At 36.2% G+C, this 15,339-nt stretch overlaps 1 protein-coding gene across 5 annotated transcripts in view; it reads left to right on the top strand.

Annotated features, from left to right (window-relative positions):
* Positions 1-15,339, top strand: part of LOC114324944 (nuclear receptor coactivator 2) — a 394,092-nt gene that overhangs the window by 319,203 nt on the left and 59,550 nt on the right. For all 5 annotated transcript variants that reach the window (XM_028272870.2, XM_028272868.2, XM_028272866.2 and 2 more), the window contains exons 8-10: positions 5,003-5,204; positions 12,880-13,077; positions 13,299-13,550. In XM_028272870.2, the coding sequence (XP_028128671.1) occupies positions 5,003-5,204; positions 12,880-13,077; positions 13,299-13,550 (652 nt within the window). The remainder of the gene's footprint in view (positions 1-5,002; positions 5,205-12,879; positions 13,078-13,298; positions 13,551-15,339) is intronic.

Genomic DNA, 15,339 nt, shown 5'->3' with positions numbered 1-15,339 from the left:
GTGTAAATGTATACATACAGAAGTAATGAAAGTCTCTTAAGTTTAAATACCTGGTCAGCTGGATAAGTGAAGATCTAAACTCTGACTTGGAAATCCAAACCTGAATAATTCAGGTTATTCAGTTAATAAGGAATACACATACACATAAGATCGTCCCACAGACAGCCACAGTGTACCACGTGACCATGTGTCAAAGTTAACGCTCCCAGCGGATACGAATCAGTTAGTTCACTCTAGTTTTTATGCGGTTCCTGCGCTTGCAGGAACACACAGAAATACATTCAATTATTGAAATGGCCAGGGAAAAAGTGCGAAGCCTCTTTCGAGATAGATCACTCGATCTGCAATTAAGATACAATTTTGGGAAGCATTATAGATACATTCCACACGCTTATATTGAATTGAAGCGTAGCTGCTAAAAGTTGCCAGTTTGAACAAACTTAAAGCATTTAAAATGTAGGTATATAGACAAATGTGACGAATACCTTGGACTTGTCACATCACCAACTTGAAAGTTCTCCGTTGAATGAGAAGAGAATGTGAGCTCATTGAAAGCATAAAGCAAATTGCACATTAGATACAATGATTACACAAGAAACAATAGATACAATTTTCTACAGCTCGTAATTAAATGTAAGATTGAGGGCAAACTTAGGCACATAGAAGAAGATCCTGGAAGAGCTAGATGTATTTGATATTTTAAAAAATCTCTTTATTTTGCAACTATCAGATTCCCTTAATCTTTATTACTTATTAATTAGAATGAGTTAACATGGTAATTGTTAGGCGTACAAATGATTATACAGTCGAACCCGCTTATTGGAATAGCCTTCGTGCCAAGCAAAAGTATTCCTATAAACGGGATATTCTAATAACCGATCATTAGTGGCTAGTAGAAATGTTTCGGGACCTCAAATTTTGATTCCTTAAAGCGGAATATTCCTATAACCTGTATTCTAATAAGCGGGTTCGACTATATTGATTTTTTTACGATCAATCACACTATATCTGTACAACTTAACTAGCTGATTTGATAACGAAATTTTGACTTTAAATTTTTGGTACAGTGAAAGACCATATTCCTGAAATAAGATTAGGTAAGCTTTGGACAATAATTCTGAGGGCATTAAACTTCAGAAATATACTGGTACCCATCTGCGAGAATGGTATGTGGATAATGAGGTTCAACCAGGAATTATATTAATATTACAAAGATCGTGCAAAAAAACGAAAGATTGCACTGGACAGGTCACCTTATAAGAATGGATAATAACAGAACAAGTAGTGGAACTATGGTGGGATATCGGCCAGTAGGAACACTAAGAAAGAGGTGGAGAGGTGAGAACCGACTCTAAAGAAATATTGAGTGTGCAATAAAAGGCATTGAGACCGTGTACATTTTAGTCCAATGATTACCACGAATAGATGAATGCAGATGCTCCTGATTAATACTTTCAGCAAATGATCAGAGCTATTTTCAACTGATACCTTGATTGTTTTACACAATGATCCGTACCATCCAGGAAAATCTGAAAGGCTACCTACAACTGCTTGGAAAAAAGCATGAATAGTTCAGTGGGTTTCGGAGAAACAATTAGCAATTGTGAATGTAAACAAACATCGGTTTGTAAAGAAAGTTATTGGCTAAATAGCAAAAAATCGAAATATTCTGGTGCTACCACTGTGATCTAAACAGTATTGAGACGTCAGTCAGCTATCTTTCCCAGGCCAAAATGGTTTGGTGATACACCCACACCATGAAAAAAGTTTTAATGTGTTTGTAACGTTTATACGGCCGTTTTTCTGTTTGGGGGTTGTACGGAAGACAAAATAATTCAATAGCATACATGATCATAAACTGTAATACAACTTAATGTTATCAAGATGCTCACGCATATGCCTCAAGTAGTGGTATTTTTTTCTAATTGACCAATAGCTCCGGTGATGACATTTTTGTCGAAAGTGCTCAGCTAAAGAAGTAAATACTTCTTACACACTTTGATGGTGTGGGGCCATCCAAAAGTCTTACAGTCCGACTGCCTCTTCTGGATCGTAGAAGATGCTCACCATTGTAGACTCCGACGGCACCTTCATCTGCTTGGACTGGCGGATGGCTCACGGTGCCGTCTATGTAATGAGGAGGAGGATACCTCCTCACATGTCCTCTGGGAGTGCCCGGCATTGGCCTATCAGAAGTGGCAGATCCTGGGATCGGCATCTGTGCAGCCGAACCAGGTGAGGGAGTTGTCTTTTAAGAGACTTGTGGATTTCTGTGAGTCCATAAGGTTTCTGGGGGACTAGCATGGGAGCTCGGTGCAGCCTGGGCCCCATAAACGCCGAAGACCAGGTTCTTATGGACCTGATCCGTAAGATAGGGGTGATACAATGGACCCGCCGTAGGAGGTCTAAGTGTCTGAAGGACTCACAAGTGGGCCCTGCCCCGATATACCATAACCAACAGTTTGATATACCTACTATTTTTTCACTTCCTTTATAAATACAAATAACTTAGATATGACCATAGATTCTACAGACAAGCATAAAAGATTACCCTAAGTACATACTGTTTTTTAATTTTATAAAACCTACAAAATAAAAGTTTGTATAATTTATAATGTATTAAATTGTTGATAATTAATTTTGGCAATTTATATCTTTGATTATAGAAACCTATTAAAAATCGTTTAAATTCTAATGATTTATGTAAATACCTTATACAACAAAATGTACATTAGTATCATTTTAGCAACTTAACTATATAATACAGAGAACACTGGTATTTATATAGATTCTCATTTTAAATTCAAAAACTTCCATAAATTAATGTCACCGAGAATAATCTTTTTAAGATGATTTCAAAAAACTGATAGCTGGGTCGTAACTATTCATAATATGTAAAATCATATGTAAAAGATGGTGCAGCATAACGATAGGAATGGAAATCTACATCTTTTAGCTATATTTAGTTTGGGTGTTGTATCATATTTTCCATAGATCATTGTGTGTTCGTGACTGATTTGAGTGGTGAAATTATTTATTGTCTATAGCAATGTCATGTTGAATAAATCTGCTTTTCTAACAAAAGTTCGTTATGTAAAGATTTTTTAGAATAGTATCATTTGTGATTTTTTGTTTAAATCAACTGAAAAGAATAGGTCTCTTCTGTTTCTCCCGCAGTGGCCCATTTTGTGATTGGTGGACTCAATGTTTGATTTATCTGTTATAACAATTTCATTAGTTTATATCTATAATTGACGTCTTTTTACTGCTACGAGGTGTTTTACTTTTATGTATTTCTCTACAAGAACTTCTTTTATTAGACTAGGTCTAACGCAACATCGTGTTATTGCTAGTACTATAGAAGTACATATGATGGACAACATCATCTATAATTTTAAATGATGGATCTACATTTAAAATATTTATTTCTTGTTAACCAAACAGTGCTTCATATTATATTCCTTAGTTACTTTTTGTATGCGTCGAAATATTGCGAAATCGGTTCAGCTGTTTTCCGTATTTTTTTAACATTAGTTTCCTATTTGATGCAACCTGCATACTCCATCAACTTTCTGCATTAGTGATATTCATCATAATGGCTTAAATAGTCTTATATAACTTTGGCCACTGTTTTGTAAAATAGTGATGTAAATTTTGTTTTTGGCATATATCTCATCAGTTTCTGCCTCTTTTGATTTATATTTTTTGTGTTTTTACAATGAATTTAATAGGCACATTGTATTTTGTGTGAGCCATGGTTTTTTCACCATACAGGGTGGTGAATTGGAAAACGGGCCATAAGAAACTTAATGTAAAATTCCAAACTGTTGAATTCCTGCTTCCCTAATTATTCTACATCAAAAGACATGAGAAACTATTTGTAGAGGATTGAAATCTTTATTGAAAACAATTGTTAAAATTGTTCTAGGAATTAAACACATTCCAAAATTTTGTAAAATATAATAAATTTTATCAAAGTATTTGCCACATTTAGGCCACACACAGTGCAAGATTGTGTATAAGGTTGCCTTCGGCCACAATGAAATTATTATATTAACAATATTTTGAACTGTCAGTATTTTTATTTTATCGTTTTTATTGTTTAAAAAACAATAAAGTCGAAAAGATGTCCTCAGTTGAGGAGAAAGTAGTAATAATAAAGATGTTTTATTCAGTCCATAGTTTGCGTACTGTCAGAAATAGTAACGTGTGGTCTTACTTTTACGCACTTACTTAGGCATGGCATATTTTTCAAAATTTTGGACTCTGTTTAAATCGTAGAACAATTTTAACTTGTTTTTAATACAGATTTTAATCCTCTACAAATAGTTTCTAATGACTTTTGATGTAAAATAATTACGGAAGCAGGAATTCAACAATTTAGAATTTTACATTGAGTTTCCTATGGCCCGTTTTCCAATTCACCACTCGGTATATTAGGTATTTATTTGTATAACATATTATGGAATAATTTAATTTATTATGCAGTGATGACTGCTCTAGGTAATAACCAATAAATTAACAGAAAAGATGGAAAACATAATGCTTTGTGATATAAAAAGAGATGAAACTCGTAGAGGTGGGAAATTATCAATATATACCTATAAATTTACATTATACTGATAGTTTCGCACCTTTAGACGTATCAAAGTCAAACTGTAACAAGAATTTTATAAAATTCTCCTGTTACATTGGCCGTTGTCAAACTCCTCCGATACATCTAAAACTGGGAAACTATCCATATAATTTAATTTGTAGGTTTTTATTGATAATTTCCCACCTCTACTAGTTTCATCTCTTTTAATTTCACAACATATTATGTTTTCCGTCTTTTGCGTTATTTTGCCAGTTATTAACGCACTCCTCACTGTATTATATTTATATACCCTTTCTATTATGAGATCAATGTTTACTTTTTTTATAGACACTAATGAATATATGACATAGTATACACAAGAGTATTTGATTTTTTATGTTATTAAAACATTAATTTTTTTCTCAGGCTGCCTGGACGTCAAACCACAAACTACCTCAGTAACGTTCTGTCCAGTAATAATAATGTACAACGCAATGATAACCGCCAGATGAGTCAGGTTAATTCGAGCTGTTATGCTTCACCTGCTACTTCTACCACGGACAATTCCATCTGGGATACCAATATGCAACCTTCCAACGATCCTTTGCTTTCTGAACTTCTTGATCAGGTTCGTACAATATCTTGTAATATTATTATTAAGTTTTTTTTTTATTAACTCCATTGAGTACAACAATCTGCCCATTGGGCATTAAGCATTTGTTATGGTAAAAAATACAGACATGTAGAGAGTTACTCCAGTGAGTAACCTCTTTACAATTCTAAAACTAAAATTTTATCAGTCTGAATACACTTTTGATTACATTCAGTTGGTTAAGTCGGACGGCAGTTGCCGTTTTAGTCTACGCACTTCAAAGACGTCCCGCACATTTAATTTTCTGGCAAACGCATTAGGATGCACTAACACTCGTTCAAAGTATTTAACACTAAAACGTTGTATGGCTTCTTTCACGGATTCTAGGGGGATGTCGTGTTGAATCACCTCACTGGATACATAGTATGGCGCATTGACTATGGAACGCAGCACCTTGTTTTGAAATCTCTGTAAGATGTTTGTATTGGAGACGCTAGCAGTGCCCCATAGCTGAATCCCATAAATCCATATGGGCTTGAGGATGGACTTGTAGAGTAAAATTTTGTTATCCAGAGATAGTTTGGAATTGCGTCCAATGAGCCAATACATATTTCTCAATTTAAGTCCAAGCTGTTTTCGTTTTGTAAAAATATGTTTTTTCCAAGTAAGGCGGCGGTCCAAGTGCATGCCAAGATATTTGGCGTCCTCGGATTGAGGAATTAGACAATTATCAATATATACAGGGGGCATGTTTCTCTGCGTAGCGTGAATGTTACATGTAATGATTTAGTTCCATTAGATTTGATGAGCCATACTTTCATCCATTGCTGAATTCTATTTAGGTTTGATTGAAGATTCCTTGATGCTGTTGTTGGATCTGTGTGGGATGCCAGGATAGCAGTGTCATCTGCATACGTTGCAACTGTAGTTGTACTAGATGTTGGAATGTCTGCTGTATATAAAAGATACAGAATTGGGCCGAGAACGCTGCCTTGTGGGATGCCTGAGTGAATAGGATATATCTTAGTGTGCTCGGTACCGTGCTTCACAAGGAAGTGTCTATTTTCTATGTAGGATTTTAAGATCTGGAAGTGAGGATAGGGTAGGAGCTTCTTTAATTTTATTTGTAGCCCTATGTGCCATACCTTGTCAAAAGCCTGAGATATGTCAAGGAAAGCAGCAGCACAGTATCTTTTGGAGTAACTCCAATTATTAAATTAAAAGTCAAAGTTGTCATCCTAATAAAAATATTTAAAAATAGTTTTAAAAGGTATTTAATTGAAAACTTATTGGACCATTTCCTGGTAACACCTCCATGGCTTCTAAAAATTGCAAGCCAGATGGATGCAGAAGCGAAGAAGACAAGAGGGAATTCTAAAATTTGCAATTCACGACCCGGTCTGTTCAGCGTGGTAAATTCCAACGGAAAATGGACCTATGTTACTCAAAGGAGTAATACTAATATAAAATAAAAATGTATACCATTTTTATTCAGTTGCAATGCGAAGCCAAAACTGTCTCAACTTTCACTTAGTTCAGAGATCGCAAACCAGCACTCTAAGGGGGCGTTCAAGTATTACATAACGCGATTTTTGAGCCCCCCTCCCCCCATATGTAACGCACCTTAATGGGGCGTTCAAGTATTACGTAACACAATATTTGAAGATTTTTGACCCCCCTCTCCCCAACCTGCGTTACGTAATACTTGAACTATGACGATTTCGCCTGTTATTTGGGGCATCATCAGAGAGGCATAGGTTTGCTATCTCTGACCCAAGTGAAAATCTTCAACCAGTTAGTCCCCGTATTGCAACTAACGTGATGGTAGTAGGTGCCTAGCGGCATCTGCTAAATAATAGTCACGTTTGCCCAGGGGCGGATCCAAGACCGATTTTCGGGAGGGGCCATGAATTGTTTTTTGGTAATACTTTTCTGGGGAAATTTTTTAAAAATTAGAGATAGAATGGTGCGTTTAAGGCACTTTTCATATAGTACTTTAAATATCATAAAGACATTTGCGTCACAAACGTCAAGCAACTTTGTTACTTCATCTGGTAATAGGATAATGTTTGTCTGTGTATCACCAATGTCCATGATAGGTGAAAACTTTTCAACTACTTTCTTCAAATCTATTAATAAATCCACTTCTTTTTCTCCTTGGGAATCAGTTAGGAGTGTGGGAATAATGCCCCGTAGCCACAAACATTCCAATGAGGTGATATGTAGTCTTGACGTTAAATTGATAAAAACATTGTCTAGAAGAGGTATGTAAATTGAATGTCTGTAATATTCTTCTGGTCCACCTGAATGATTGGCTCTGTTAGTCTGCCTAACCACAAATCTAGGTAACTTCACTTTAACATCCAATTCGTCTGCTAAATCTTTAACTTCGGTAAAGATCTTACTAAAACTTTCTTCGCAGTTGGATTTTCTGTCTTTCAAAGTCGGCATGGTATCTATTGGAAACAGCCTTAGTCGCCAGGTTAGCATCAAGAGATTTTGTTTGTAGACGTCGTCTTAATGGCAATATTAATTTTAGTTTGTCAATCAGTGACATCATTGATACTAGAAACTCACATGTGCATAAAGAATGTTGATGCAAGTGTAGCAGTCTTGAGATCTTTTCATGTTGAGATAGATGTTAGTACTTAAATTATGTAAAATGCCAGATTTGAACTGGATTAAGCTTTCATGGCGCTCAGCCCATCTTGTTTCACATAAACTTGTTAAATTTTGTCCGAGTTTCAGTTTTAAAACTTTATTTCTCTTGGCTGCCATGTTAAAAATGATATTACTGACTTCATTGTTCCCACTGTGTTTCTGATGGACGATACATTAATAGAAGTTGAAAGGGAGTTGTTGAAAATATAAGTAATTCAAGCAAGGACATCTTACTGCATTTGTTGCGATCTTTTTTATTTCTGTTACTGCACCGACCGCTTCAGAGCTCATTACTCTACAACTGTAAGTTTTACTAATTATTTTTGTTCTCATAAGCGTCAATCAACTTGACAAAAGTCTTCACGAATGTTGTTATTGTATATGTATCTCAAATTTAGCGAAAGCTTTTCCACGTGGGATACGTCGGTCCTCTGTAAAATATGACACAGTAATAATTTGCACTTTGAACCTAATTATATAGTATATGTTTGAAACTAAAGACATTTGGACTGCAAATATATAAATTTATATTTTTCTCGGAGGGGGCCATGGCCCCCTCTCTGGATCCGCCCTTGCGTTTGCCGTTGGAATTTATCACGCTGGACAGACCGGGTTGTGAATTGCAAATTTTAAAAATCTCCGCTTGTCTTCTTCGCTTCAGCATCCATCTGGCTTGCAATTTTTAGAAGCCATGGAGGTGTTACCAGGAAAATGGTCCAATAAGTTTTCAATTAAATATCTTTTAAAAATATTTTTATCAGGACGAAAACTTTGACTTTTGTTTAGCAGATGCTGCTACCATCACGTTAGTTGCAATGCGGGGACTAGCTGGTTGAAGATTTTCACTTTGGTTAGAGATAGCAAACCTATGCCTCTCTGATGATGCCTCTCTAATAAGAGGCGAAATCGTCGATTAAAGTGCTGGTTTGCGCTCTCTGAACTAAATGAAAGTTTTTTTTTGTTTTAATGTTGTAATATTTACAATTTGTCCTTAACTAAGAACAATAGGTAAATTCTTTGACAAAAATTGAAAATTTGACCTGTAGAGAGAGATCCAGTGATCACCCTCTTTACATAAATTAAATTAAAACAAGTTAAAAAGTTTAGTAGAGAAGAAAAAACAACTTCACCTACAACGTCTACAAAATCAGGAAAACGTTGAGATTCAACAACAATACAGGGACCTAAATAGAGAAGTAAAAAGAGAAGTGATTAAAAGAAAAAACGCAACCTGGATCAAAAAATGTGAATACATAGATCAACAATTAGGAGGAACTAGGAGTTCAGAAGCATGGAAGATGATAAAGAATGTCAGAACATCACATAAAGGTGGACACACAATTAAGAGTATATCTGATGCCGAATGGGAACAACATTTTAAGGAATTGTTGGTAGAAAAACGACCACAATACATAACAAGAATACAAGAAAAAGATAATGATATACAGAGTGAACACGAAATACAACTAGATAAAACCAAAGTGGAAGAAGCTATTAAAAATATGAAATCCCGGAAAGCACCCGGAGCTGGAGGAATTAATCCTGAATTAATGAAATATGGACCACCCAAACTATGGGATATGCTTAAAAATCTTTTCGAAAGATGCCTGAATGGAGAAAAAGTACTAGATGAATAGCTACATCACATATTACTTCCATACATAAGAAGGGACCTAAAAATAACCCCAAAAACTATAGGGGAATTGCAGTCATCAGCACCATTGGAAGATTATACTCCAGGCTATTAAGAAATGAAATAGAACAAGAAATTCAAGGAAAGCAAGCTGAAGAACAAGCTGGTTTTCGTGCGGGACGTTCAACGGTAGGTAGACAATCTCTTCACTTTAAAAATAGCACTAGAAAAAAGAATACAAAGAAATCAGGAAACCCACATCGCTCTTATCGACCTAGAAAAAGCCTATGATAGTGTCCCCATTATAGAACTATGGAATTCAATGAAAGACATCGGTATCGATGGAAAACTCATACAAGCAACTAGAATGTTGTATGAGACCACTAACACCAGAATCAAAAACGGCAAAAATTTCACTGAGGCATTTAATACTTCAAAAGGCCTCCGACAAGGATGTTGTCTATCTCCCACTCTCTTTAAAATATACCTTGACCAATCCTTACAAAGCTGGACAAAAGCAGTAAAACCGATGGGACTGAAAGTGGGAGATGACTCCCTATTTACATTATACTTTGCGGACGACCAAGTTGTAATAGCCCAAGATCAAGATGACTTAAGCTATACGATACGGAAGCTAAATGAGCATTACCAACAGGCAGGATTAGTAATAAATATGAATAAGTCAGAATACTTCATAGTGGGAAACGAAGACATTGAAAACCTACCATTGGAACAAGGACATATTGTTGGTGTGAAACAATGCAAATATTTGGGAGCTATATTTAACAAACAAGGAAATAGTGAAGATGAAATACAACACAGGATCAATAAAGGTAGAAGCATCACTAGATCCCTCAATTCAGTTTTATGGGACAAAGATATCAGGAAGGAAACAAAGAAAAGAATATATGAAAATATAATGAAGAGCGCTATAATCTACGGTGCAGAAGTTTGGGACATAAGTGCAAGAAATAAAAAGAAGCTACTTAGTACAGAAATGGACTTCTTGAGGAGAAGTTGTCAGGTTTCCAGATTAGAACATGTAAGAAATGAAACAATTAGAGAACGTATGAAGGTGGAAAAAACTATAATGGACGATATTGAAAAGAAACAGCTGACATGGTTCGGGCACGTTAAAAGAATGAATGAGACTCGCTGGCCGAGAAAAATATTAGAGTGGGTCCCACCGGAGAGAAGAAGAAGGGGACGACCACGGAGAAGCTGGAGGGACAATATTCAGGACGCAATGGATTCGAGGCAATTAGATGAAGATACGTGTTACGATAGAAAAAATTGGAAGCTGGGTATGGAGAGGCGGCGACAGCCGTAGAAATCCATTATATATATAAAAAGTTTAGTTATCACAGATTATTCGAATCTTCTTGCTAGGTCCACTACTTTGAATCTCTTCAGGCGTCGTACATCATTGTGGTCATCAGTGAGGTTGCTGGCTAACTCGTTTGGATGAGATTCTAGTCTCTTGGAATATTTTTTGTAATATTCTGTTATTACTGTTTTTATGGATGGCACATTGAGGTCTTGCTCTATCACATAGTTTGGCACGTACCAAGGGGCATTCAGCATTGTTCTAAGGACTTTGTTCTGGAATCTCTGCAGTATTTTTTGACTGGCTGTCCCCCAAAGTTGGATATCATAGGTCCACACTGGTTTTAATATAGATTTATATATCAGCAGTTTGTTTTCAAGAGATAGTTGAGATTTACGACCGATGATCCAGTACATTTCTCGGAATTTTATTCCTAGTTGTTTTCTTTTTGTAAAAATGTGCTTTTGCCAAGTTAATCTCCTATCAAGATGGATTGCTAGGTACTTGACAGTGTCGGTTTGCGGGAGTTGCGTTTCATTTAGTGTTACAGATGGACATGTTTGTCTTTTCATGGTGAAGGTTACATGGATGGATTTACTCTCATTCGCCTTTATCTTCCATTTTTTAAGCCATCTGTGTATATTATTAAGGTCTTTCTGAAGGATTCTGGATGCTGTATTTGGATCATGGTGAGAGGCTAGTACAGCAGTGTCATTAGCAAAAGTTGCACACGTTGTTCTGTTACTTGTGGGTAGGTCAGCAGTGTAGAGCAAGTACAATATCGGTCCCAAGACACTTCCTTGTGGTACTCCGGCTTTTATTGGTCTTAGGTTTGTGTATTCATTATCCCGCTTGACTAGGAAATGTCGGTTGGAAATATAGCTTTTTAGGATTTGATAAAAAGGATGGGGAAGGTTTTTCTTTAGTTTAAAGAGCATACTAGCATGCCATACCTTGTCGAAGGCCTGACCAATGTCCAGGAATGCAGCAGAACAATACCTTTTATTTTCTAGATCACTTCTGATGTGTTTTACCAGTCTATGTACCTGTTCTATCGTTCCGTGTTGTGTTCTGAACCCAAATTGGTGTTGGGAATTAGTTTCATTTCTTCTATAACTGGGGATAATTGTTTAATGAGAAGTTTTTCCAAGATTTTTGATAGAACAGGTAGCAGGCTTATTGGTCTGTATGAAGTCACCTGAGTATTATTTTTCCCTGGCTTGGGTATGAGAATTATTTGAGCAACTTTCCATTGTTCTGGGTAGTAACCTAGCCTAAATATTGCATTAAATACTTGCGTTATCATTTTCAGACCTTTGCATGTCAATTGCTGCAGTACTTTCCCGTTGATCAGGTCATACCCTGGAGCTTTTTTTGGACTGATTTCATGCTGGATAATATTTCTAACTCCTTTAGTGGTGATTTTTTGTATAGGTAAGTCCATCTGGTAGGGCGATTCCAGGAATTAATTTATTTCTTCCTCTGTGTCACCATCTTCCATGGGATGTGACTGGAATACATTAGTGAGGTGATTTGCAAATGCTTCGGCTTTTTCCTTATTATTTCTACACCAGTTTCCCTCTTGGTTCCGTATTGGTGGTATTTGTTGTTTCGGGTGTTTGATTTTTCTCGTGGCCTTCCAAACGGAATATTCACTATCTGCGTTCGCTGATAAACCTGTAAGATATTCTTGTATTTTATTATTTTTGATATTGTGCAATTGTAATTTAATTTCCTTGGTGATTTTATTTAATTTTGTCTTGTTCTCAGGTGTTCTTTTTCTTCGCCACTCCTCCTTTATTTTTCTCTTTCTAGCAATCATTTCCTTTATTACAGTTGGGCAATGCTCTTTAAATTCTGTTTGGTAGCAATCAGGGGTAGCATACCAAGCATCTTCTTGTATAGATTTCTGAAGATTTTCTACTGCTGCGTAGATGTCACATTTTGTTTTCAATGGGATGAAATGAAAGTTAAGACAGTTTTGGCTTCGCATTGCAACTGAATAAAAATGGTATACATTTTTATTTTATTATTAAATTGTTCGAAGTGTTTGTTTTCTTATTATAATAAGGTTTTTTTTTTATTTTCAGGTCATAGAGTTTGTGCCAGATGAAATTATGCAACTTCTGGATGGTGGGGATGGCCAACAAAGTAACAACTTCGCGTTGAGCGAAGCAGTGGCCATTAACAACATACAGAAATCATTGATGCAATGTGAGACTGTTGTCAAAAGTCCAGGTTCACTCATTTCCTTATCAGGAAATCCTCCAGCTTATTCATCTGCTAACGTAAGCAACACAACAAATATTAACCCTTTCAGCTCCTCTTTAATATTTCCAAGCTCATCTGCTGTGACGGCAGAAATAATTTCGTTTGAATACTTACGTGCTATGGATCTATAGTATAGCGTCGCCGGAGCTGAAAGGGTTAATCACATTATCTATTATTTAAGAAAGTATATTCCCATTTGTACTTTTTAGATATCTCTAATGTGTTTTATTTTTTGTAGCTATCAAGCCAAAACAATGCTGTGTTTCCGCCTCCTCCAAATTATTCTCAGGCAAAATTTACAAGAATGCCGATTCGTGGCGCTAATGTAGGCAACCAGCAATTTTCTGGAGTTATTAATGCTCCTAACCTTCTACAGAGAAAACAACTTTTGCTTCACCAACAAGAACAGAAGCGCCGTTTGTTATTGCAACAAAAGCAACAACATCTGTTAATACCGTCCAATGCTGCTGCCAATGAGATCTCTAATAACGTAAGCATAATTCTTCTTTTTTCTTTTTATAATCAATGCTGCTTGTTCATTTGCGGATTGATACCTCTATGGAAGGTTTTTACTGTGTCCGGTCTTGTTTCTGATGCATATTTCATTATTAGTCTTACACTGGCTGTATAAATTCTTGACTTCATCTCAGTTTTAATGTGTCTATTACGCCATATTGTGTTATGAAGGCATACTGCCATAGTCTGGGGGCAGATTATCGGGTAATAGGCCATTTTTGGGAAAAGTTATTTACCAGCAATTTTATTGCTGGAATCGAATCTTATGATTGTATATATTAATAATATAGGTATGCAAAGTCCGCAGATAGTGTGCTACTTTTTTTATAATCAAAATGGCGCCCGAAAATCGCGTTTTTTCATTTTTTGCTCTATAACTCCAAAGATTTTAACTTTACACCAAAAACACCCAAATAAAAATTCACCGTAATTAAATTCTGCATAGAGACGTGTTTTTCCCGATTTACTTCGACGAGCAGTAGCAAAAGCTAAAGCAGAAGCGTATTCAAACCTATACGATCAACTTGATACCAGGGAAGGCGAAACGAAGATATATAAAATAGCCAAACAGAGAGCAAAGAAAGCAAAAGATTTTAATCAGATTAGATGTATCCGAGATGAAAATAATAAAATACTAGTTCACGAAAGGGATGTCAAAAAGAGATGGAGAAAGTACTTTGACAGCTTATTAAATGAAGAATTTGACAGACAGCCTGTAGAGTCAACGGAGACAGTAGCAGCAATGGTCACCAAAATAACCAACGAGGAAGTGGCTCAAGCGCTTCAAAAAATAAAGAAAGGAAAAGCGGTAGGACCAGATGATATTCCTGGGGAAGTATGGAGAGCATTGGGAGAGACAGGAACAAGGTGGCTAGCAGGTCTATTTAATAGAATTATGGAAGTTGGACAAATGCCAGACGAATGGAGAAGCAGTATACTGGTACCTGTTTACAAAAACAAGGGAGATATACAACAATGTACAAACTACAGGGCTATAAAACTGCTTAGCCACACCATGAAAATATGGGAAAGAGTAATTGATAGACGGATACGTGAAGAAACCGAAATATCCGAGAATCAATTTGGCTTTATGCAGGGTAGATCAACAACAGATGCAATTTTCATTATAAGGCAGTTGATGGAAAAATACAGGAGTAAAGAAACAAACGCTCATATGGTATTCATTGATCTTGAGAAAGCATATGATAGAGTTCCTCGAGAGATTCTGTGGTGGGCACTCAATAAGAAAGGAGTCCCTGGTGAATATGTAAAGATTGTGAGGGATATGTATGAGGGAGTAACGACTAGTGTTAGGACAGGTGTGGGAGAGACTGATAAATTTCATGTGAAAGTAGGATTGCATCAAGGTTCTGTGCTTAGTCCGTATTTATTCTCATTAGTTTTGGACCAGATAACAGCGAAAATACAGGGTAACATTCCATGGTGCTTAATGTATGCTGATGATGTCGTGTTAGTAGGAAATAGTGAAAGAGACTTAGAACAAAAACTGGAACAGTGGAGACAAGCTCTGGAGGAAAAAGGTTTAAAACTTAGTAGGACAAAAACAGAGTATTTGGAATGTTCATTTAAAGATGGAGCTACTACAAATAAAATGGTATCTTTGGATGGTGAAATGATTGTAAAAAGCAATACTTTTAAGTACCTAGGATCGGTATTACAGAGTAATGGAGAAATAGATGGAGATGCATGCAGTAGAATTAGGGCTGGATGGAAGAAGTGGAAAGAAGCGAGTGGTGTGTTGT

Source organism: Diabrotica virgifera, chromosome 4 (genome assembly GCF_917563875.1).
Source record: "Diabrotica virgifera virgifera chromosome 4, PGI_DIABVI_V3a".
Lineage (NCBI taxonomy): Eukaryota > Metazoa > Arthropoda > Insecta > Coleoptera > Chrysomelidae > Diabrotica > Diabrotica virgifera.
This window is presented reverse-complemented; position numbering and strand designations above follow the sequence as displayed.